A 23983-nucleotide genomic window follows, 5' to 3' on the forward strand; every position below is an offset into this window, starting at 1 on the left:
AACTACGAGGCAGCGCGCTGCCCTAGGCGTCGTCGTCGTCGTCCTCGGGGTCCGTGAGGTCGATGAGCGTCGGCGCCGGCCCGGCCCAGGCGAACGCCGTGTTCCAGAGCACCGCCATGTCAGGCTGTGCCGGCTCAGGTGGTGCCGGGGGGTGTGCGGCCGCCTGTGCAGCCGCGGCCTGGCGCGCCTCCTCCTCGGCCTCGCGCTGCTCCTCCTCGAGGTCGCGCTCGAGCATCTCCTCGTACTTGCCGTGACGGCGCTCCTCTGCCAGCCGGCGCTAGCGCCACATCTCGAGGTACGCCTGCTCCTGCGCCGGCATCGCCCCAGCCAAACCGGTGGCGCAGACACCCACTCGCGCACCACTCCCCTCCAGGAGAAGCGCGCGATGGGCTCGGGCTTGGGCTCCGGCTGCGGATCCGGCTGCGGCTCCGGCTTGATGGGGGACGGCGGGGCAACCGGCGGCACCACGCTGTCGCCCGCCGCGGTGAGGGCCAGGGCCTGCGCCATTGCTGCCTCATACCGGGCCTCCTCTTCCGCCTCCGCCACCTCCGCTCTGCGCCGCTCGTCCTCGCTCTCTCGATAGACGGCCGCAAGGGCCGCCTGGTAGGTGTCCTCCGCCGCCTGGTCCTCCTCGCGGACGACGAGCGGCGTTGGCCTCCGGTCGACCTCGCGCACGCCCCGTCGCCTCGCCTCCTCGTGCTCGAAGGCGTACCACCTTGCCCAGTTGGGTGAGTCGGTTGAGTAGGCCTTGTCGAGGCGCTGCTCCGGCGTCAGCAGCGCCCGCCGGTGCCGCACCTCCTCCGTGTGAGCACGAGCTGTCCGCGGCGCCGCCGGCACTGGGATCCTATCTGGATCCAGATGCCAGTCGTGCGACAGCGTCACATCCAGATACGGCAGAGGCTGGCGGTTCTGCCAGTGCCACTCCGCCTGGTGCACTGGCACGTTCACGCGCTGCCTCTGTCGGCGAGGCGCCGGCGGAGGTGGGAGGAACTCTGAGGGGAAAGGGGTGGCGGGGACTTGCTCTTGGCCTTGCTGCGGCTGGCGCCGGAGAAGAGGCCCATCTCACTGTGGTTGTGGTGGCTAGGGTTTGCCGGCGACGAGGGAGCAAAGGTGGGCAGATGTGGACGACGAGTTTGGATGAGGACGGCCCCGCCGCACGGTCGGCTTAAAAAAGGGAAAGCGACGTCGCTGACGCGTGGGCCCGTTGTCATAAATTAAGTTGACCGCATGGGCAGCGGGTAGTTGGACGGCCGCCATGTGGGGACGCGGCGGATAGCGAGAAGGCGCGCAAAGCGTCCGTTCGGCATCCGCAAATTTGGGCCGCAAATGCGTCGGCGCGGACGCGACGTGGACATGATTTGGGTTTGGGTCGGCGTGTTGGGCCGCCACTTTTGCCGCGCGGACCCAAATGGACGCAGGCGGACGAAATGGGTCGGCCCTTTGGAGTTGCTCTTAGTTACACCCGCAGCAACAATTGATGTAATATAACTCTGCAGTACCTTGAAACGATGCATGTTATTTTCCCGTTTGATCTCCCTTTGTATGTCCAGCCTACGTTAATCGGGTAGGCTTTCCCATGCGTAAACCCAGGTGGCGGCGCCTTGAGGACGAATCCCCAATAGCCAGCCAGGTGTGCTTGCTGCCGGGCAAACCACCTTACAGCTTTTAACGCGGCCGCTCGAACTGTCGAGCGGACTCGAGACAGAACGAGAGCGTTGCCAATTGCAGAAGGCCACCCTGCCGCTCTTGACGCAGCCACTCGAACTATTGAGCGGATTCGAAACAGAGCAAGGGCGTTGCCAATAGTGGAAGGGGCCCATTGCGTGCAGGTTTTCCATACACAGGGCAAGATCTTCGAGGACGATAACCATATATATAAAAAGGGATTGCTCAAAGTTTTGCATGACTTGGCTTTTCTGCCGCTGAGTGAGCATTCACTGCACCCGCCAATGATGTCGCTCGTTTGGTCGTCTTCTTCCTTGGAGGGACGACCACGATGATGCCGCTGCTCCAACCAGACCAGATTTCCACAACTGCGCCCCCTACCTGGCGCGCCGAAGATGTCGGTGGAAACGACACCTATGGAATCACTGGGGTCCCTTCTATGGTTTGCGGGCGCGGGGTTGTGCAAAGAGCGGGTCTGGTAGTCAGCACAAGGATCGTTCACCCAGGTTCGGGCTGCGAGGATGCGTAATACCCTAGTCCTGCTTTGGTGAATATTTGAGTGTTCTTAAGCTCTCGAACTAGTTGTGGTGCGTGCGTAGTCCAAAAGATCCGAATCCTTCTCCAGTATGCCGCGGGCCTCCTTTTATAGACAAAAGGGGTTGCCACAGTGGCACACAGGAGGTGGAAAGGTATACAGTGTACAAGCTTATCGCCTGTCATTACGGGACAAGGCACATTAAATGCGCTCCTTAGGTGTCCCGTTGCTTTATTGGGGACGGCAACGAGGCCCGTCCAGTCCGTCACCGCTCCGCCTCGCTCTGACACGCGTCTAGGCCAACGAGGCATGCAGCGCCATGTAGGCTGGCAGGCTGCTGAGATGGCGTGGTGGTAGGGTCTTCACGAAGATCTGCATGCCACCACGCAGGTGCTTACTGAGTTGGCCTGGAGGCCGCACGTTGCCATGCAGGTGCCTGCCCAACTGGTTGGGCTGGCAGCTGTATGGGAATGGCGGTGGAGTCTTGGTAGACGTGGGTCTAGCTGTGGCCCCGTAGGTGTCCTCGGCAAGGGTCTTGCCGTGGCATCGTGGTCGTCCCCGGCAAGGATCTTGCCGGGGGTCTCGTAGATTTCCTCAGCAAGGATCTTGCCGAGGATCATCGTCTTCTGGTCCTCTCTGATCTTGTGTGCTTATGATCTTCACGAAGATCTACATGCCACCATGGAGGTGCCTCTTGAGCCTTGGTTCCAATGTGGTTGATGGTGTTGGAACTCTTGGGCTCAAGGGTGGCGCGCTCTGCTGGCGTTTGGGCAAGTTGCCCCGGCAAGGTTCTTGCTGGGGCTGTGGAGGCCGCCCCGGCAAGGGTCTTGCCGGGGGAGTCCACCTCGCCCTCTTGTTCTTTGTGTCTCTAGTCTTGGCGTTGCTTTGCCCGTCTTGTGCTTTTGCTTCCTCCCTTTGCCCTGCTAAGTGTGGCCGCAGGTGCGGCTCTGACTGCCCGTGCACAAGTAGAGGGGTCGAAAGGAGAGCCCCTATGTTTGTACACCGACAAGCATCATATAGCAGCAGTAGGTCATAGCAACTCATCATACAACAGAACCAGCATCGTGCAATTCGTCATATACCAGCTGCAGCTCATAGCAATTCATCATATAGCAGCATCAGGAGCAGCCCATTGCAATTCATCATATAGTAGCAGCAGCTCATAGCAATTCATCATATAGCAGCAGCAGGAGCAGCTTATAGCAACTCATCATATAGCAGCAGCAGATCATAGCAATTCATCATATAGCAGTAGCAGCTCATAGCAATTCATCATATAGCAGCAGCAGGAGCAGCTCATAGCAATGCATCATATAGCAGCAGCAAAAGCGGCTCATAGTAATTCATCGTATAGCGGATCAGAATGAAAATTTGGCAAAAAATCAGAGGAGATCCTCACCTTGTTGGATGATCTCATCCTTCAACAGCACCTCAAGGCCACGGCCTGGGAGGAGCGGAGGGGGAACGAGGTGCCTTCTGCCGCAGTGTGGCATCGGTCGTTGTTGTGCGGCGCCCGCCGGAGTAGTGTGTTCGACGGACCACAGTGGAACAGCTGCTGGAGACCATGAGAATGAGGGGCAGCACCAGAGGGAGGAGCAGCCGGGGAGATTTGGCCCTAGCCGCCGGCCATGTAGCCTAGCTAGACAGAGCATTGTCGAGGACCATGCCAGATGGGACCAGTGGCGACGGCTCGCTGGAGGAACCCTAGCGCTGCAGGCAGGGGATCGAGGTAGAGGGAAAGGGGAGAGGAGATGCAAGCGGGTAGGGCAATGAACGCTTGCGTGTTTGTTTTTACTTGAGGGTCAGGTGTGACGCGGGCGTGAGCAGTGGCATTTTGAATGTAATATACGCAGATAACAGAGTCATTTCACTATTCCCCTTCCGTTCAATTTTTAGTGAGCTTCGACCCGAAACACCCCCGTCTAAAGCGAAATAAGTTAAGCCCAAGCCCATAACTCAGAAATGACTTCTTTATATCTTTTATGTCTTATTTTGACAATAAACTCTGAAAAGGCGGAATAGAATTGGACCTTAACCTGCAATTCAATTGTGCATGCAATGATGAATCACTCCTGCCTACTATAGTGTACATTTAGGCATCATCATACATGGCATAACCTAATACATGTGCATTTCATTATAGAATCTGAAATATGAAATGTTTATGTTAGTTCATACGTTGCAAATGATGTTTAAATGCCCCTTAAATTTGGTCTGTCAAGTGATGGTCTTTAAGCCTCCTTCTATGCTTCTTTTCTTGATACGCAAGAATTGCTCACACATCTGTTCAATTGCTTGTTTGTGTCAGCTAGCCAAACTAGGACTGTTTGCTTTGATTACTTGCTGTTCTTGACCTAACAGAGCTTGTCAATGATTTAAACACTAAGGGCTGCTGTAGTGGGGGCTTGTATAACTCATAGGTGACATAAAGGTTTGGTTGTACACTAAAGTAGGCTCTCCAAGAGTACCTGGAGATCCAGTTCGAAGGTATGCCTAGTTTTTACATAGTGCACACATAGTAAATGCTCATTTCATTGTGTGCAAGAGATGTGGCATGTTTCGTTATGTGGTGTTGTTTTGTTACAATATCATCCTTTTGTGTTGTTCACAGACTAGAAAGTATGCATATTTATCTTCCAAGGAGACCAGTAACTAGTTTTTTTCACCTTGCAGAGGGGGTGCAATGAAGATAAGATTGAGGATTTCAAAGTACAAGATCTTAGGAAGGAGCCTTGCATGAGAAGGAGGAGGAGTGATGAGCCTGTTCAACCAGTTAAGGTAACTCACATTGTATTACAACTACCAGGACATCCTAGTTATCTGACATTGTAATTGCGTAGGGTTCTTCACCTGTAACCCAATCATTGGGACATTGATTAAAACCCCCTCCACTGACTACTATATGATGTTCTAACTTTTTTGTAAATCATATGTATCTAAACACATTTTAATGTGTCTGTTCACTCCTTATGGATGTAGTCCACTTTTAAATATCTAAAACATCTTATAGTAGTGAACAGTGTGAAACTGCTTCCTGCCATGGTAGACTTGTCAATGTCATAAATGTCATAACCAAACGCATATTGACATCATTAGCCTCCCTATCATTACTAGGATATTGATTACATATTAGTCGAGATACTTCATAGGGGGCAAACAATATTACATTACTTGTTCCTTTATATAGTAAATGTAGCTAGGCCATGGATGTTATTGAGGCGTGCATGTATGCATGCTGCCAACTCAATAGTTCAATTGCTTGTTTGTTTTAGGCATAGTTAAATTGCTCTTTTCAATTGCTTTATTTGTCCTTAGTTAATGAGATGCCCAAACAATGATGCCGGATGTTGGGTACTTGTACAAATATTAGTTGAGATAATTAAAGGCCTTACCTTTTAATTACTCTCGTGAAGTGTGCCTAAAGCTTTGAAGTCTATTAACCAACTATTACTGCATAGTTTTGCATGCTGTAGTAGGTTTGTATAAATCCCTCTGTTGTTCATTATGCTCCCTAAGACTTTAATTGAGCTACAGAATGGCCAACTGCTTGCTTACTTATACGCAACGTGCTGTCTAAATTTGTAACCTGTCTTTTTTTTGGATTTGGCCCCAACATCATGCTCCTTCGGTGAGCTAAGAGAGATTTCTGTATGCGGGCTACATAGACTACCATTTTTATAAATTTTAAAATATCACCTGCTGATGCTTCATGACGTGTAACATTATTGTTAGTTCTGTTTTGCCATGTACAAAATAGTCTGTCTTGCTCGCTTTACTGTTGTAACTATATTCTTGCCCTAGTCATGTGTACTTACAGAAACATTTCAGGACAAAGTGACATCAACACAAAGATCTGCGAGCAGTGCTCCATGGCAATTACCAAATGATTATGGATTGGAATTGGAATGTGCTGATGTTCTCGAGCATCAACTAGAGGTGGCAAGAAAACGTGTACATGATTCTCAACATGCAATCAAAAAGTTGAGACTAGACTTGCAGTATTATATGCAGAAGTCAAAAAAATGAAACGAGAAACTAAGGTAACTGTCGTGGAATTGTCACGGCAGATGTCCTCGGGTTGGGACTTAGTCGTGGAGCCATTGCAATTGGGAAGCTTGAAGGGGTTAAGCGGGACAAGGAACACGAGGGTTTATACTGGTTCGGCCCCTTACGGTGAAGGTAAAAGCCTACGTCCAGTTCGAGGTGTTATTGATTAGGGTTACGATTGCCAGGGAGCTAAACAGCTATGCCCGGCTCTCGATCAAACTGTTGTCGCCCTTAAACCGCTGCCGGGTCGTCCCTTTATATAAGGAGGCTGACGCCCAGCAGCCCTTAGAGTCCCGGCCGGCTCATAAGAGTGTCCGGCTCGGACTCTAAACAATACTTGCCTTATACTACAAGTCTACTATAACAATGATTGTAACTACGGGCTTTAAGCTATATCCGGGTCTCAGCCCATCTCTGGCCCATTATCCTGAAACTTAGCTCCGGGCTTCTAGTAATGATCCTTGGAGTAACCCGGCCCTCCTGGCGGGTGACCCCCAGGTCTATATCCTCAACATTAGGCCCCAGATTGACTTGAGCCGGCTCGTGTCAATCTTCAGCTCTGCAGACAGAAAAATTCTCCGGCTTACCATTCATGTGAAGGTCATAACCCGGAGTGACGTCATCCTCTGGACTCCGGATAATCCGCCGTGACGTCATCCTCCATTAAGTCCGTTTTTTACTCCGCCAGATCCGCAACGGATCTTTGCTTTTACTGTCTTTGCGAAAATCGAGGCGCCGTGAGGGGGAGATAACCACGCCGTGGCCTTCTTGAATCCCGCGCCCACTTATGACTCGGCCTTATAAATAGGCCGGCCCGGCACTCTCTTCTCACACTCTCCTTCTTCTTCCTTGCGCTGCCGTTCCTCTGCCTGAGCTTCTGCCGCCGCCGCCGCCGTCGCGCCCCTGATCTTCACCGACCCGGCCGCTGCATCACCCTGACCCGGACCAGATAACGGCGGCGACCTTCGCTCTTCCTCAACTCCGGTGAGTCTTCCCTGCCTTGCTAGAACAAATCTGTGGTAGGGTTCATCTTGTGTTCTTCGCGTTCTTCACCATTGCCGCATGTTTCGGTAACCCCTGTAGCTACTGCCCCCGTTGATCTTAACTCTTCACAGACCCTTTGCGGTAACTGTTCGAGATCCATTCTATCTGCAAAAAATCCTCTTTTCACTACTTAAAAACCATGTTCCACCTTAAGAACTTCTCCTGTTTCTGTTTCTTTAGGTCTAGAAAATTTTCATCTTGCCCGACCATTTTGATCCGAAAAAGTTACTGTAATGTATGAAATCTGTTTTACCACACTTAGTAAAAACTGCAACCCTTGAATCTTGGCGGCTTATATTTCCGACTTAAAGAAAACACGCGCCGTAGAACTTTTCCGGTTTAAAGAGAACCATGCTCTGTAGTATCTTCCGACTTAACCGCAGTAAGCCGCAGATGACCAACTCATCCTGAATGCTCGGACGGCTTAAATAACCCACCATGTTAATACATACCATTAGTCCCCTTCATAAGCCGTCATTGTAACTTGAATGATAAACTCCGGCTTATAATTAACCCGGACACTTTCCTCTTTATCATAGATCACCAACCGTCACCATGCCTCCCAAAGCTCCCATCACTTGCAACTGGATGAGATCCAACATCACTGATGAGACCCTGGCCAACTTCGTTAAGTCCGGATATCTGCCCAGGAAGGAAGTGATGTCCTACCGTGCCCCTGACCCGTCCGAAGAGAGACCTCAGCCGAGGGACGGGGAGGTAGTGATCTTTGCAGACCATATGAGCCGGGGCTTCGCACCGCCCGGCTCAAAATTCTTCCGGGACGTGCTCAACTTTTTTGACCTTCGGCCTCAGGATATAGGACCCAATTCCGTATCCAACATCTGCAACTTCCAAGTTTTTTGTGAAGTATATCTTGGAGAAGAGCCGAGTCTGCTGCTCTTCAGAGAGCTGTTTTATTTGAACCGCCAAACCGAGTGCGCAAACGGCCCAAGTCTAGAGTTAGGCGGCATCTCCATCCAACGGCGCAGGGACTGCCTATTTCCTTACGCAGAACCGCCAAGTCACCCCAAGGACTGGAGCATGACTTGGTTCTACTGCCAAGACACGTCCCCGGCTGATGAAAGCCCGCTGCCCGGCTTTCGCCCAACGCGCCTGGAGCCGACTCATCCGCTATCCGACAAGCTGTCTGCCGCGGAACGCCAGCCTCTGCTTCCAACAATCAATAAGATCAAGGCCCTGCTAGGCAATGATCTGAACGGAATAGACCTGGTCCGGGTCTGGATCTCTTGGCGGGTGATCCCGTTGAGCCGCCGCCCCGGCTTAATGTGTGAGTACACCGGGCGAAAGGATGACCCGCAGAGGCACAGTCGCAATGATCTTCCAGAAGACATTGCTGAAGAAGAGACCAAGGCTCTGTTAAACGAGAGCCTGGCAGACTGTGGAAGAACCGGGCTAGCCCCGTTCTGCAAGACCAATCCAGCCCCAGCGGTAAGCCGCTGACTTTAACCTTTCCATTTTGTTTTACCTGTCCTTTTACTAAGAGCTCATTACTGTACTTCGCAGGCTGATGATAAATTCTGGCGGGTCAAGTATGACCATGAGGCGGCCAAGAAGGCCAGGAAGGCGAAGAAAGCCGCCAAGAGAGCCGCCCCTCGCAAAAAGGGAAACAGACCCACTGCTTCGGAGCTGCTGCAATTAAGCGATAGCTCCGAGTCAGAGGTAACCCTTAAACCTTTTAAATTCTTGCAGTATATGTTGTCTGATGCTGTCCGCCTTATCAACACTTGCTTACTAACAGGATGACACCGGCGCCAGTAACCCGGTGGTCGAAGAGGTAACATCACTTTCCTCCGGCTCGGAGCTTTTGCCACAGCTGAAAGTCCGAAGGGTAACCCGGAAAGTAAGTTTTTCCCATCCATTAGCTCACCGAGACCCTCAATTTCTTTTGAAGCAGCAGGTTCACGAGAGCCGGCGTCACACCCGGGCCCGCAAGGACACCGACCTCTCCACCGGATTACCCGACGCAACGAGGAAACGCCGCACTGAGGTTTTTTCTCACCTGTACCCTTTTCATCCGTTGGCGGGTGTCGTCCGTCAGCCACTCAACTCTTCTGACTCCAATTACCAGGAGACCTCCCCCTCTTCGGGTGACTCCATGCAGTCAAGTCTGCCGGCCTTCAAGACTGCCCCCGGGTAATAACAATCCCTTTACATTATCTGTCTGTACTTACCCTTTGTATACCTAACACTTCTGCCTTTTCAGTGCCCAGGCAAAGCTCACCAAAAGAGCAAAGAAGACAAGGTCAGCCGGAGTGCCACACTTGCCTGAGCCGGAGACGACGGCTCAAGAGCCGCCAGCCGCCTCCGCCCCCGAAGCCACCATTCCCATGGACACGGCACCTGAAGCCCCTGCCCCGAGCACCAAGAGAACAACCGAAGCATCAGCTAACCCGGAGGCGTCCGGCTCAGCCCCACCAGCTAACGACCCGGACGTGGTAATTACCCGGACGGAGTATGTTGAGCCGGGGAGGCCGACCGCACTGGCCAAATGCTCCGCGAAGGGGGAGTTGCTGCAACCCCATCGGGTGAATCTGGATCTCTCCAGCTACACCGATTTAAGCATTGGAGAGCTTGTCTCAGGCTATATCAGCCAGGTTCACAAGAGCCGAGACGCCGAGATCGCCATGGTCAGCCAGATCCAACAGAAATCGGAGGTAACCTTCTGCTGTTTTCTTATTTCTGCATAGTGATCCTTGTCATTCTAGCCCCCAAGTCTAGGACTTATACTTGAACATGTTGTAGACTTTAAATTCCGGCTTACTGAACTGAGCCGGCCGTACATAGATAGATACGTTCAATATGCATTAGCCCCCAAGTGCCAAGTGTCTTTGCTTGGAAAGCGCTTGGGACTTTATAGAATGACTGTTAATAACCCGAAAATATATGCAGGCTGTTGGCAAGAAATTAGAGTCGGACCTGGCGGATCTCAAGAGCCGGCTGAAGGCACAAGAGATGGAGACCCGGAAGGCAAATGCCAAGTTTGTCTCCAGCATCGCCGCTCAGGAGAAGTTGAAGACTGAATTCGACGCTGAGCGGAAGGCCTGGGCTGAGGAGAAAGCTGCACTGGTGACCCGGGCAGAACAGGCGGAGAAGGCCCTTACTGAGAAGACCGCTGAGCTCTCTGGTCTAAAGCGCCAAGTGTCCCAAATGGTAGCTGCCATCTTCGGTAAGTCGCCTCACCGGCTTTCATTCACGTTGGAATGTTTACATCTCTTAACTCATCCTTATCACCGGGTCATCTGATGTTGTTAAACAGGTTCCAGAAGCGCCAACTTGAACCAGAGCGTGGTCACCAAGTTAAAGGCCGTGTACACCCTGGTGGAACAGCTCTACACCGGGTCACAGCGGGCTTTAGCTGTGGTGGCCCTGTCGAATGAAGTGCCGACTCATCTGGCCGAAGTCCTGCGCCGGCTCGCAGTTCTGCCGCAGCGGATCCAGGAGCTACGACGAGCATCCGCGAGATCCAGAGCAATCGCCGCACTGAGCTGGGCCAAAGCCTTCTTGCCGGAGCTAGACCCGGCAGACATCGCCCTGGGTTACCCCAGCCTGAAAGAAGACGACTCGGCGTTCGACCAGAAGGACTTCGCGGCTTGTGTGAAGGCTGTGCGCCCGGTGGCCACCATCATCGGGAACGACACCGATTTAACCAAGTATCAGCCGGGGTACAACGCGGAGAATCAGAGGATTCCAACCCCTCGCTATGAAGCTATCAATCTGATTCCCCCGGCTCGCCAGCACACCTTCGCCCCAGAGATTAACCCGGCCGGGTTAATTGACGAAGAAGCTCAGTTCGAAGCTCTCAGTGGCATCAACTGGAAGTCGTCGACCTTCGAAGCCTTGGGATCAGCCGGAGCAGAAGATGAGCCGGGGACTTCGACTCAGCAGGCGTCATAAACCGGCTAGCGGCTCACCAAACAACGCTCCACCCTTGAAACTTTGAAAGATTTTTGTAATAGAATAGGTGCAACAATTTATCTCTGCCGTGCCATCGTGCATGTAATGAATGCTGAAATCCTTTGAAGTCATTCTTTTTGATGCTCCTCCGGGTTATAATTATCCTTCGTGCTTCTCAACCTTTTTTAAAAAGTACCTTTAATTATCTGCATAAGAAGGCAAATCGCAAGTCACAAGGCGGCTTACCGCCCTGAGAATCAGGTGTCTGAGATGGATAACTCGGAAATTCAAACCAAAAAGACTGGTCCTTAACTATATTCCGAACATAGTAGTGATAACACACTCAACAGCTTGTAAGCATACTTCCGGGTTAAATAACCCGGGTAGCACGGTTAGTATCTGAACTCGAATTTACTTGTCTTGATGACATCCATGATGCTCAACTAACAAGATAAACCAAAATTAAGCCGGCAAGTGAAACCCGGCAGTACATACTTTGACATGATCAGAGTAAACTTGTGGTAAAATGTAAAAATTTAAGGGCTTCCGGTTCGAATACGACCAGAACCTCGGTCCAAAGGGGTTAAGCTAAGATTCGGATACGATCATATAGCCCCCAGTGGGTTCGGCGATGCCAATCAAGAGGGTATCGACAGCTATGTTCTCTTGGGTTCGAATACGACCCATGTTTGAACAGGAAGCCCCCAAGTGATTCTGAAAATTGTTTAACGACGCTGATTCGAATACGATCCACGTCGGTTCTCAGAGGGGTTACACTATGATTCAAATATGACCAAAGGCAACCTCCCAATGAGCTCGGCACTTTGCCAATCAAATGGGTATCGACAGCTATGTTCTCTTTGGTTCGAATACGACCCATGTGTGAACAGGAAGCCCCCAAGTGACTTTATTGCTTACAGCTAGATTTGAAGATGATCATAAGCCGGATCTTCTGTAAGTCAGCATGTAAAAAACAACACACATACTTGGGAGAGAGCAAAGGACAGAGGTCCTGCTTTATTGCTTTATCATAATATATACATGGCTGAGATAAATATGTACATCACAAGAGCCGGTAGCTCAAGTGTAGTAAGGCCGAAGCTGAGCTATGTTCCACGGCCGACGGGTCTCCTCCTCAGATTTACGCGAGTCCTTATGCTCCCGGATATCAATGAGGTAATATGACCCGTTGTGCAATTTCTTACTGACCACAAAAGGCCCTTCCCAAGGTGGGGATAACTTGTGTGCATCCGTTTGATCCTGGATGAGCCGGAGCACCAGGTCGCCTTCCTGAAAGACCCGTGACTTGACCCGGCGGCTATGATAACGGCGCCGGAGAATTGCCGTCAACGGGAAGAGCCGCCAGTCGTGCTGCCGCAGCTACCATGTTCTCCAGCGGGTTATCGTAATGACCCGGGGGTATCGGCACATACTGAGGCGGGGCAGGGGGCACTTGGGGAGGCCCCATTACTAGTGGTTGAATAAGGGGTCCCGACCCGGGCGCAATGCCCCCTGGTGGGTTACTGGATCCCGCACCCGGCGTGTTGAAGAGATTGCGCGGATCGTAAACCGGCGGGAGTCGAGACTGGGCCTTCTGATGCCTCCTTCTCATGACCTCGTTGGCCGCGTTCTGATCCATCGTGAGTTGGAAGGACTGCGCCTGAATCAACTGAGTCCGGGCGTCGAGAGCCGCCCGCTCCGCCGCCAGCCTGATCCCTTCTGCTGCAAGATCCTCTTTGGCTTTCATCAGATCCAATTTTAACTGTGCCACCTCCGCGTCATGCTGGGCTTGATCTGCCAGGTCAACCGTGGTGGTTAACAGGGCCGTCATCTTGTCCGTGAGATTCATCAGCACCTGAGCCGGAGAAGGCACCGGGTTTCCCGATCCAGCTGCGGGGTTCTGAACAGGCTGCGCACCAGCCATAAAAACTCCGACCTGACTTGGCGGCTCAAAAAGGTCCGGAATACTGTTGCCATCGGAATAACTCATGAGCCTGCCATCTTGAAGTTGGTACAACGAGTTTGACTCATCAGCGGCCGACTCGCCGTCAGAGCCAGCGGCCGCCTCATCCCCAGACCCAGATGGATCGGAGGGCCTTCCATGGATGCATCCCACAAAAGCGCGCTTTAAGGCAGGCCGGGCCCGGGCGGGTCGTGCGCGCTGAGCCGTTTCGATGAGATCGGCGCAGAGATCCGGCTCGGGGCCCGGCTCACCAACCTTGCCAATGAAGACATAATTCCGCCAAAGGGGACCCGGTACCCGTACTCCACTGAGCCGGCGTCGGGGCCCCAGTCCGCATCGTCGATGTAGAGCTTGCCGCGATGACTCTTGCTCATCCGGCCCACAGCGTATCCCTTGAGCCCTTCGAAGCTGCCCTTCAAGAACTCAAATCCACCGTGCGCCAGCCCCACGGTGGGCGCCAACTGTCGTGGAATTGTCACGGCAGATGTCCTCGGGTTGGGACTTAGTCGTGGAGCCATCGCAATTGGGAAGCTTGAAGGGGTTAAGCGGGACAAGGAACACGAGGGTTTATACTGGTTCGGCCCCTTACGGTGAAGGTAAAAGCCTACGTCCAGTTCGAGGTGTTATTGATTAGGGTTACGATTGCCAGGGAGCTAAACAGCTATGCCCGGCTCTCGATCAAATTGTTGTCGCCCTTAAACCGCTGCCGGGTCGTCCCTTTATATAAGGAGGCTGACGCCCAGCAGCCCTTAGAGTCCCGGCCGGCTCATAAGAGTGTCCGGCTCGGACTCTAAACAATACTTGCCTTATACTACAAGTCTACTATAACAATGATTGTAACTACGGGCTTTAAGCTATATCCGGGTCTCAGCCCATCTCTGGCCCATTATCCTGAAACTTAGCTCCGGGCTTCTGGTAATGATCCTTGGAGTAACCCGGCCCTCCTGGCAGGTGACCCCCAGGTCTATATCCTCAACAGTAACCACGAAGGAATTGGAGATTTTGCAGACTGAAATTTGTGCTATCTGAATCCGGCCAATCCTATTTTCTGAAGAGATTAGAGTTCAAATGGTAAGTTCGGTTGATGCGTGTCCATGATGTATGAGCTTTATTTTCCCAGTGTATGTAATTTGTTGTTTGTGTATGCTTTATTATCACTGGTGCCGAACTATAATGCCCAGTGGGTATAATCGGCGGTAATTTCTTTATTGTATAGTGTAGGATTATTCTACGTTTCTATGACTTAGTCTCTTTATTGTATAGTGTATGTTTTTAGAGGCGATGGTATAGAGTAGGATAATTCTTTGAATATGCTATATCGTTGAAACGGGGGCCGACACACCCAAACATTTCCTGGACACCATACAGAAGAAAAAACATGTGCTGTCAAAGCGGGCCTTAATTGGGCTGGTCAAAATAATATTTAGTGGACCCCGAATGATGTGGCCCATCGTAACAACGGCTCTTAGCAGGCCGTTAATAGGGCGAAAGCTCGATAGGGACGTATAAATGGAAATGGCCCGCGGGCCTCTAGTAGGCCGAAATAAATGTCAATTTTGTCTCGGCCCTTTTACTTTATAGGCCAGTAAGAGGCCGAAAGTGTTTTGGGCCAGAGGAGGCCCAATTTGCAAACCAGGCTTTTAACAGGACGAAAGTCGCGTCGGGCCAGAATTTTGCCCTCCGGACATGGGCCCCTAATGGACCCAAAATTAGGTTGCACAGTCAAAGGCTCAACTCTTATGCGGGCCGTTAACATGTCGAAAGATAAAATGGGCTAGGAATTGGCCCATTTACCTAATGGGCCAAGGACAGGCCTAAAGTCACTACGGGCTAGAAGTTGGCCCAACTGTAGAATGGGCCGAGAAAATGCCGAAAGACGTTCCGGGCCGTTAATGGGCTTGAACTAACGATGGGCTACTAACAGGCCGAAAGAAGCTCAGGTAGTAATTGGGCCCAAAGACGTAATGGGCTGTTAACGGGCTAAAACTAACGATGGGCTGGAAATTGTTAAATCTAGATTGGGCCTTTGATGGGCTTATTCTGTGTAACTTGTATAGCCTGTGCTTGTGAATGGGCCTGACTCAAGTAGGCCGCTAATGGGCCGGCCCGCTTATTTTGATAGGCCCGACCTTTTAACCTGAATGGGCCACTGTTGGCCCAAGACACGTGTCGACGTATCATAGATGCGTCCCGTCCATTTACTGGATGACAACTGTCCGAACGCTGGGCTGACACATGGATCTGCCGGTGAATGAGAATTTTACACGTGGAAAATCCCCATTGGTCCGGGCTGTTAACGTGTTATCGGATCCAAACAGGAACCCGATAGCTTAACGGCGACCCGCTATAATGGATAACACGTGTCGGTTACCCTTGACGAAAGCACTTCTATGACGCGCGATTTATCTTCATGGAAGTGGACACTTCTGTGATGATAATTTTGGCAATGTGAGGGAACACTTCTACGACAGCACAGGTATGACTATCTTGATTCTTTCATAAAATCGTCATGGATGTACATGCATGACAGAAAACATGACCTACTGTGACAAACATGTATCATCACGGAAGTGGTTTTTTTTGTAGTGACTAGCGCAAAAAAGGGAGATAGGGTTACAAGAACAAAAACCTATATGAAGTAGGGAGTCAGAACAACCCTGCCAGCACAAGAGAAGATCTCAGAGGTCTCCAGCTTATCCTTCCACAAGTTTATGAGAAATTCCATTATGTCTTCTTCCATCTCCTGCCCTTCACCGGAAAGAGTATAAAGGACATGTCATGTGAGGTCAATGACATTCCCAGGGACCGTAAACACGCAGTAGCTTGTCCTCTAGATTTAAAGGATGGGACAATATTAGAAGCGCAACTCCAAGACAAGGAGAATGAATAGAACTTCAGATACTACAACATCAGAAGTTCACAAAAATAGCATGTCTGGTAGAAAAAAACATAAGAATAATACTCACTCAGAATACTTTTTCAGACTATCTTCACTACGCACAAACTGTTTCAACCTCTAGGCCTCAGATAGATGAGGGTAACTGTATTTCTTAGAGGAGCAACAACGGAACACCACTTCATAAGCAATCTTGTTGTTCTCTTCGAGGAAGTCATGTTGCTAAACTCAATTGCCGGATTCCTCCTCGTGATGACAGCATTCTTCCCACCTCCCCCAACAATAGTAGCAGCAGCAGATTTACCCTTCTTCGGGTAAGCAATCTTCTCAAAATCATCATCCGAAGAAATCACCTCTGCTTCGACTGCCCCAACCTTCCTAGAGCAAGGGATATTTGGAGCAGTACCAATACTGACAGGCTTCTTCCCCAACTTGGAAGGAATATTGGTTCGAGAGCTCTCATCTTCTCTCGGAGTTGTACTCATCGGTTCCTCCCTAGGCTGGTATTCCTGTGACTCGAGGAATGAGTAGTGGTAATCGGTCAAGTCCAATGGTGCACTATCGAAAAAAGGAAAAAAGACAATTAAATATAACTGACGTTCAGGTGGACACAATATACAGTCTAACAAATATAGATCACATGATTACTACTCAAGTTGACCTAAAAATGTGTTGCACTTTGTCGTGGTTTTGTCACGGCAGATGTCCTAGAGAAAGGACTTAGTCGTGGAGCCATCGCTACGGGTTAGCTTAAAGGGGTTAAAGCGGACAAGGGACGCAAGCGAGTTTTCTACTAGTTCGGCCCCTTACGATGAAGGTAAAACCCTACGTCTAGTTGTGATGGAATTGATGGGGTTTCGATGACCAGGGAGCGAATACGCTTTCCCTGACTCTCGAGATGTTGTCTGTTGTCCCTGAACCTCCGCCGGGTCGTACCCTTATATACATGGGTTGACACCCGCCGGTTTACAGAATCCCGAGGCCGGCTCATAATCGTGTCCGGCTCGGTCTCTGCTACTTCTATCTTACAACACAAGTTTACATATCAATGCCGGTTTACGTCTACAGGCCTTAAACCGGCTTTGGGCCCTGGGCCTGCTTGAAGCGTCACTGTCTGTCTTCATGGACTTCAGATACAGATGAACTACTCATGGGGTTAACCCGACCTCTCCTAGCCGGTTTACGCCCAGTGGTAATATCCCCAACATTAGGCCCCAGATTGATTTGAACTTGTTCATGTCAATCCTCAATACTTCAGAAATTTGCTTCTTCAACATCTTCACATAATCTCGTAAACCGCCGTGACATCATCTTCTAGGATCATGGTAAACCGCCGTGACGTCACCTGCTATTTAAAATTGTGTAACCCACCTTCATTAATGAGCCTCCGACAATCGAGGCGACAGCTACGCCTCATATCCAAAAATTCGGCTCCTCAATTTTCGCTCCAGTCGTTTATCTCCCTTATAAATAGGGCCAGGGGGTCTTTCCATTTCCCCCCTCGTGCCTCTTCGCGTCATCATCATCCTCGCGACGCCCGAACCTTTGACCTCGGCCGCCGCCGTCAACCTTCGACCGCTGCACCAACCTTGGCCGCTGCATCGACCTGAACGTACCAGAGCTCCTCCGCGCGCTGCCGCTGCTCAACAGCCTCCGTAAGTCTCCCCTTTCTCTTACCATAGATCGGCACTTAGGGTTTCTATCGTTCATCAGTGTTCGTCGCTGCCCTTCTTTTTCCTTATTTATATCCATGGATTAAATCCAAAAACCATATAGATCTCGCGCAGTAGTAGTTTTAGCACCTGTTTGATATCCAACTCCTCTCAACTTGGTAAACTTTTAGTATGCTGGAAATTAGGTCAGAATATATTTTGTTTTTCCAATGCGCGGTAGATCTGAAATTACCATAGCAAGATGTGAAACCTGTTTTTTCCCTTCACTTCTACATTTTTTAATACCAGATTGGGCGGTTTAACTTCATATACAAAATGATGACCCAGTAGATACCATTAGTCCCCTGTTGAACCGCCAATGCATTAGACTGTTTCCATCGTCAGACTCCGGTTTACGAATAACCAAATCCGGTTTATCAATATGCTTGTATCCTTATATCACTGTATAGTCGTCCACTGTAAATCTTAAACCGGCAATAATCATGTTTCAGATTTCCCTTGTCATGGCCAAGCAAGTTTATGAATGCAATTGGGCTCCCTCTCGAGTAACCTAGGAGCAGTTAAACAACCTTGTTAAAACGGGCGCTTTAGCCAAGAAAGATGTTATCCACTGGAGGGTCCCTGGCTCGGAAAATCCTCCTACACCCAAGGATGGAGAGGTAGTCGTGTTCGCTGATCATCTCGGGCGAGGCTTTAGCCCTCCTGGTTCAAAAAAATTCCGAGATGTACTAGCCAATTTTCAGTTGCGCCCTCAAGACAGCGGTCCCAACTCTGTTACCAACATCTGCCACTTCCAATATTCTGTGAGGTTTATCTGCAAGAGGAACCTACAGTCGAACTGTTTTGGGATTTCTTTCACTTAAACCGTCGCACCGAGTTCTCAGATGGACCCAATACGGAACTAGGCGGAATGGCGGTTCAGAAGAGGAAAGAGGTCACCTTCCCTCATCCCAAACTCCACAGTCACCCCAAAGAGTGGAACCAAACTTGGTTTTACTGCTAGGATACCTCTCCATCTGACGAAAAACCCCTGCCGGGTTATCGCCCTGAACGCCTGAGCAACACACACCCTTTTTCTCAGAGGTTAACTGCAAGAGAAAGGGCCAACTATGCTCCTCAATTATCAAAGCTCAGAACCTTCATGGCAAACGGTTTGACAGGAGTTGATCTTGCTCGCTGTTGGATAAGCTGGAGTATTCTGCCCTTAAGCCGACGCTCTGGTTTGATGTGTGAGTACACGGGAAGTTTGAAGGATGCTTAGCGGCACATTGACATTCAGCTTACAGATGCAGAAGTCACTGAAGCTGTAAAAAAGATACTGAACGAACCTGAGGTTGTCTGTGCTCAAACCGAACTACTCCCTTTCTGCACCTTCAACAAACCACTAGCTGTAAGAATCATATAATCTTTTATCTGAAGTTGCTTCTGTCCAAATATTCTCTGAAAGTGTAATTATTTTCTCACAGGGTGATGATCTGTTCTGGAACAAGAAGCCATCACAAGACAAACAGGTGAAGCCGCAAGACAAACCGGTCAAGCCAGTTCGTCCAAAGACCATGCCAAGAAAAGGACCACTTCATCCTCCGATCTACCCGCTGATGATGATGTGGGTAATCCGGAACCAGAGGTAGAACTTGACTCTCTTGGTTCATTTTTCGTACATCTCATTGACGATGACTATTATCAGGACGACGCTGAAGGCAGTCATGCTGAGGACGTAGAGGTAACTATCATTTCCTCCGATTCAGATCCTCTGCCAACATCAAAAATCTGCCAGGCAAACCGAAAAGTAAAATTTTCTCACCCTCTTGCTTACTTGGATCCAAACTTTCTTTTGAAGACACAGCAGCACGAGGCTCGCCGTACAGCGCGGCACAGCGGGTAGGTAGTTACCTCCACCGGTTTACCGAACATTCAGGTTCGGAAACGCCGATCCGAGGTCTCTTATCCCATTGATACTTCATACCCCAAAGCAGGTTGTTTCCGCCAGCCTCTTAAACCGTCTGATTCAAATTATCAGGGTACTTCTCACTCATCTTCTGGCGAGTCATCGGCCACACAGATTCCGCCCCTCAAAACAGTTCCTGGGTGAGCTATGCACGTGTCTTTATTCTTGATGTGTTTTCTTTTCATACTATACTGATTCTCATGTCTATCTTTTCTCAGCGCCAAGCCGAGACCCAGCAAGAAGGCTCAGTTAAGCAAACCGGCTGATGATAATGTAGCTGTTGAACCGGAAAAAACTCCAGATCCGGAAGAAACCGATGCTGACGACATGCTTAACAATCCGCCGCCTCAAGACCATGATTTCCTTGCCGAACAAGTGCAAGTTGACACTACAAGCCATGCAGACTGGCCAACCAGCCCTGTCCGAACTGATGACAAACCGGTCAGTCCAGTTAAGGATACTGACAAACCGCCGACTCCAGTGAGGGCTGCTGATGACCAAGATGATGATATTATGATTACTGGCACTGGCCACACTACTCCTGGCAACCCTGTCGCTTTGTCAAAGCATACCGCCAAGGACGACCTCTCTGCTATCGGCAAAGGCAAATGGAATGTCGATTTATCAAGCTATTCCCATCTCAATGCTCAAGACATTCACTCTGACTTCTTGAACCGTCTGTATACCAGCTGTGACTATGAAGCTAGTTTGGTAAACTTGATGAAGGAGCGATATGAGGTAACTACCATTTTTCTCTTTTGTCCAATTGCAGTTTATCAACTCCTAGTAGCCCCCAAGTGACGGTTTATGATACCGATCTAAACCGGGACCTTTGTCATAACTTATCTTTGCATATTTAGCCTCCAGGGACCGGATTACCTCTTTAAGATGAACCGGTTTCTTTAAAATTTGCCATACTGCTCTTTCACCGGTATAGCCCCCAAGGGCCGGTTTAACTTTATAAAGATAAACCGGGACTCTAGAAGAATTCCCATACCAACAGCTTTTTGAGCAAACACACATTAGCCCCCAAGTGCCAAGATTAATACTTGTATTGTGCTTGGGACTTGTAGAAATTTCTGATCAAGAGCAAACATGCATTAGCCCCCAAGTATCAAGGGCATAACTTGTTATGGGCTTGGTACTTCAAATATGTAATGTCAACTCATTATACATCTGTCCCTTCACAGGCGGCGCTGAGCAAGAAGGAAAGCCAAACCGCTGATCTGCAAGAGAACATCAAAACCCAGCAAGCTGAAGCCTCCAAAGCGAAGGAAGAGTGGACCCGCGCTCTAGGCGCTATGGAGAAACTGAAAGAGGGCTTCAACAAAGAGCGGGCGGATTGGGAGACTGAAAAAGCCGCTTTGATAAAAAGGGCTGAAAATGCAGAAGCCGCTCTTAAACCGGTGGTTGACGAGCTGACTGGTGTAAAGCAGCAAGTGCATGCTATGACCGCTGCTGTGTTTGGTAAGCATCCTTACTTTATGCTTTCAACATATCTGCCCATGCGTTGCCGGTTTACTGATGTTTGTAATGATACAGGAACTCGCATTAGCCATATGGGCTCTGATGTACAGAAGAAGTTGAAAGCTGCCTACACGCTGATAGAGCAACTGTATACCGGCGCACAATGGATTATCTGCACCGCTTATCACAATAAGCCACCCCCGACGTTGATCAAGGATACCTTAGACAGGCTATCTATGCTGCCTGCCCGGGTAGAAGAGCTAAAGAGGTCTGCTGCCAGGGCTGGCGCTCTGACCGCACTAACCCGGGCAAAAGCATGGGTGCCTGACCTTGATCCAACGGACGTGGCTAAAGGGTACCCAAGTTTAAAAGAAGATGGATCAGAGTTTGGCACTGAAGATCTCCGCGCCATAAACCGGGAAGTACATCCGCTGGCTTGTCAACTTGCTGAAGAGGCTGACCTTTCATTTTACCAGGCGAGTTATGATACCAATAACAAGCGGGTTGCTGCACCAACTCCTGAGGCTCAAAACCGGATCCCTCCAATCCGTAAGCACACTTAAGCCCCTGACATTGAACCGTCCACCCTTATAAGCGATGAAGCTGTGTTCCAAGCTTTAACTAGGATCGACTGGTCAACTGTTGACTTCCAGCCGCTGGGTAGAGACGAAGAAGATGAACCGGTGCAAGATGATCGGCAACCGTCAGGTCAAGCTGATAAGCAATCATAATCCGGGGGCCGGTTTAGCCTTCCATGCTGCAATGCTTATTGATAAACAATTATCCCGTTGGACACTTAAACGCCTTGTAATAGGCTAGTTAAAACTCTTGGCCTGTTATGCCTTCGTGCATATTTATCTGCAACTGATGCGTGTTAATCCGCCATGCTTAAGATATGATGTTCATAATCCATAGCTATTTATTCAAGTTGTTCCCGCAGATAAGAAGCTTAAATCGCCCTGGTGGTTTACCACCGGGCGGGTCATGATACCCAAATATATATATGACCAGGGTTTATAACCAAGGTTGTAAAAGATAACCAAACATGGAAATATATGATACCTGTGACCGTTAGGCATAATGTTGGCTGACCAACTTTGTAATGAGGGTAATAACCCTAATCCGGAGTAGAAGTAACTCCTGTTATATGATACCGGTTTACAATAACACCGTTCCGGGCTATGATAAACACCGGTTTATTCCATACTGGTGACATTTTAGCTAAAACCAGACCGGGCTGATAGTCTCCGGGTTATAACTTGATCATGTACTGATAACTTGTAGTGGACAGCCTAACCGGGTTGATAAACACCGGTTTGAAAACGTTACAAATCATATGAAAACAAAGAAAACTCAGCAAAAGGCAAGTAAAAACCGTTGTAGTCGAGGCTTTTTACGGGCTGCCAGGCCCTAAATTCGACAGCAAAGAAATCCCAAGCAACATTGTGAGCTGTGCTCAGTGGGTGCCTATGTTTGAGTTGTTATTTTACAACACTCTCTTTGGCCCCAGTTTGACGTGGCTTTGAGCCGATCAAAAGGCGTGACTATGGTTCGGGTTCGACCAAGTACCCAAGTGATGCTGTGGCATTCCGCCGATCAGGAGGTGTTGCTATGGTTCGGGTTCGACCAAGCCCCCAAGTGATGCTGTGGCATTACGCCGATCAAGAGGTGTAGCTATGGTTTGGATACGACCAAGCCCCCAAGTGATGCTGTGGCATTGCGCCGATCAAGAGGTGTAGCTATGGTTCGAATACGACCAAGCCCCCAAGTGATGTTGTGGCATTACGCCGATCAAGAGGTGTAGCTATGGTTCGGATACGACCAAGCCCCCAAGTGATCTAAAATGAAGCTTTGAGAAGCTAAATCAAGGGGTAAACCAGACGCCGCTTTGTAAGCTCCATGTAACCACACATGATGTAAGGAAAACAATGGATACCCTGCTTTAGCTGAGGTTCCGGTTTATTATATTGATCATAATATATACAATGTCATAATATGTACATAAGGAGAGCCTGTAGCTCATGTATAGTAGGGCCGAAGATGAGCAATATTCCACGGCCGGTTGGTCTCCTCCTCCGATTTACCTGAGTCTTTGCGCTCTCGAACATCGATTAGGTAGTATGACCCGTTGTGCAAATTCTTGCTGACCACAAAAGGTCCTTCCCAAGGGGGGATAACTTGTGCATATCCGTCTGATCCTGGATGAGTCGAAGCACCAAATTTCCTTCTTAAAAGGTTCTGGTTCTAACCCGGCGGCTGTGATAACGACGCAGATCTTGCTGATAAATCGCTGAATGGGCTGCCGCCATGTCACGCTCCTCCTCTAACAGGTCAAGAGCTTCCTGCCGTGCCTTCTCATTGTCAGCTTCAACGTATGCCGCTACACGAGGTGAGTCATGACGGATGTCACTAGGAAGAACCGCTTCCGCTCCATAAACCATGAAGAACGGTGTGTATCCAGTCGATCTGTTGGGTGTGGTATTGATGCTCCATAACACTGGAGGTAGCTCCTCAACCCAACAACCCGGCGTCCGTTGCAAAGGAACCATAAGCTGGGGTTTGATGCCTCTCAAGATCTCTTGATTGGCCCTCTCCGCTTGACCATTGGACTGGGGGTGAGCCACTGATGACACGTCAAGCCGGATGTGCTCACGTTGACAGAACTCTTTCATGGCACCCTTTGACAGATTGGTACCATTGTCTGTTATGATGCTGTGTGGAAAGCCAAACCGGAAGATCACCCTTTTGATGAATTGAACCGCCGTGACTGCGTCACACTTACTAACTGGCTCTGCCTCCACCCACTTCATGAACTTATCAACCGCCACCA

General features: G+C 49.9%; 1 protein-coding gene across 1 annotated transcript in view; it reads right to left on the bottom strand.

Moving 5' to 3' along the window:
• Nucleotides 1–22: 22 nt before the first annotated feature.
• Nucleotides 23–23983, bottom strand: part of LOC141021803 (uncharacterized) — a 303418-nt gene continuing 279457 nt past the window's right edge. Inside the window, exons 5-6 of the mRNA XM_073497652.1 lie at nucleotides 334–1038; nucleotides 23–124 (exon numbers count right to left, since the gene is read on the bottom strand). Coding sequence (XP_073353753.1) covers nucleotides 23–124; nucleotides 334–1038 — 807 coding nt within the window. The remainder of the gene's footprint in view (nucleotides 125–333; nucleotides 1039–23983) is intronic.

This window comes from Aegilops tauschii, chromosome 4, assembly GCF_002575655.3.
Source record: "Aegilops tauschii subsp. strangulata cultivar AL8/78 chromosome 4, Aet v6.0, whole genome shotgun sequence".
NCBI lineage: Eukaryota > Viridiplantae > Streptophyta > Magnoliopsida > Poales > Poaceae > Aegilops > Aegilops tauschii.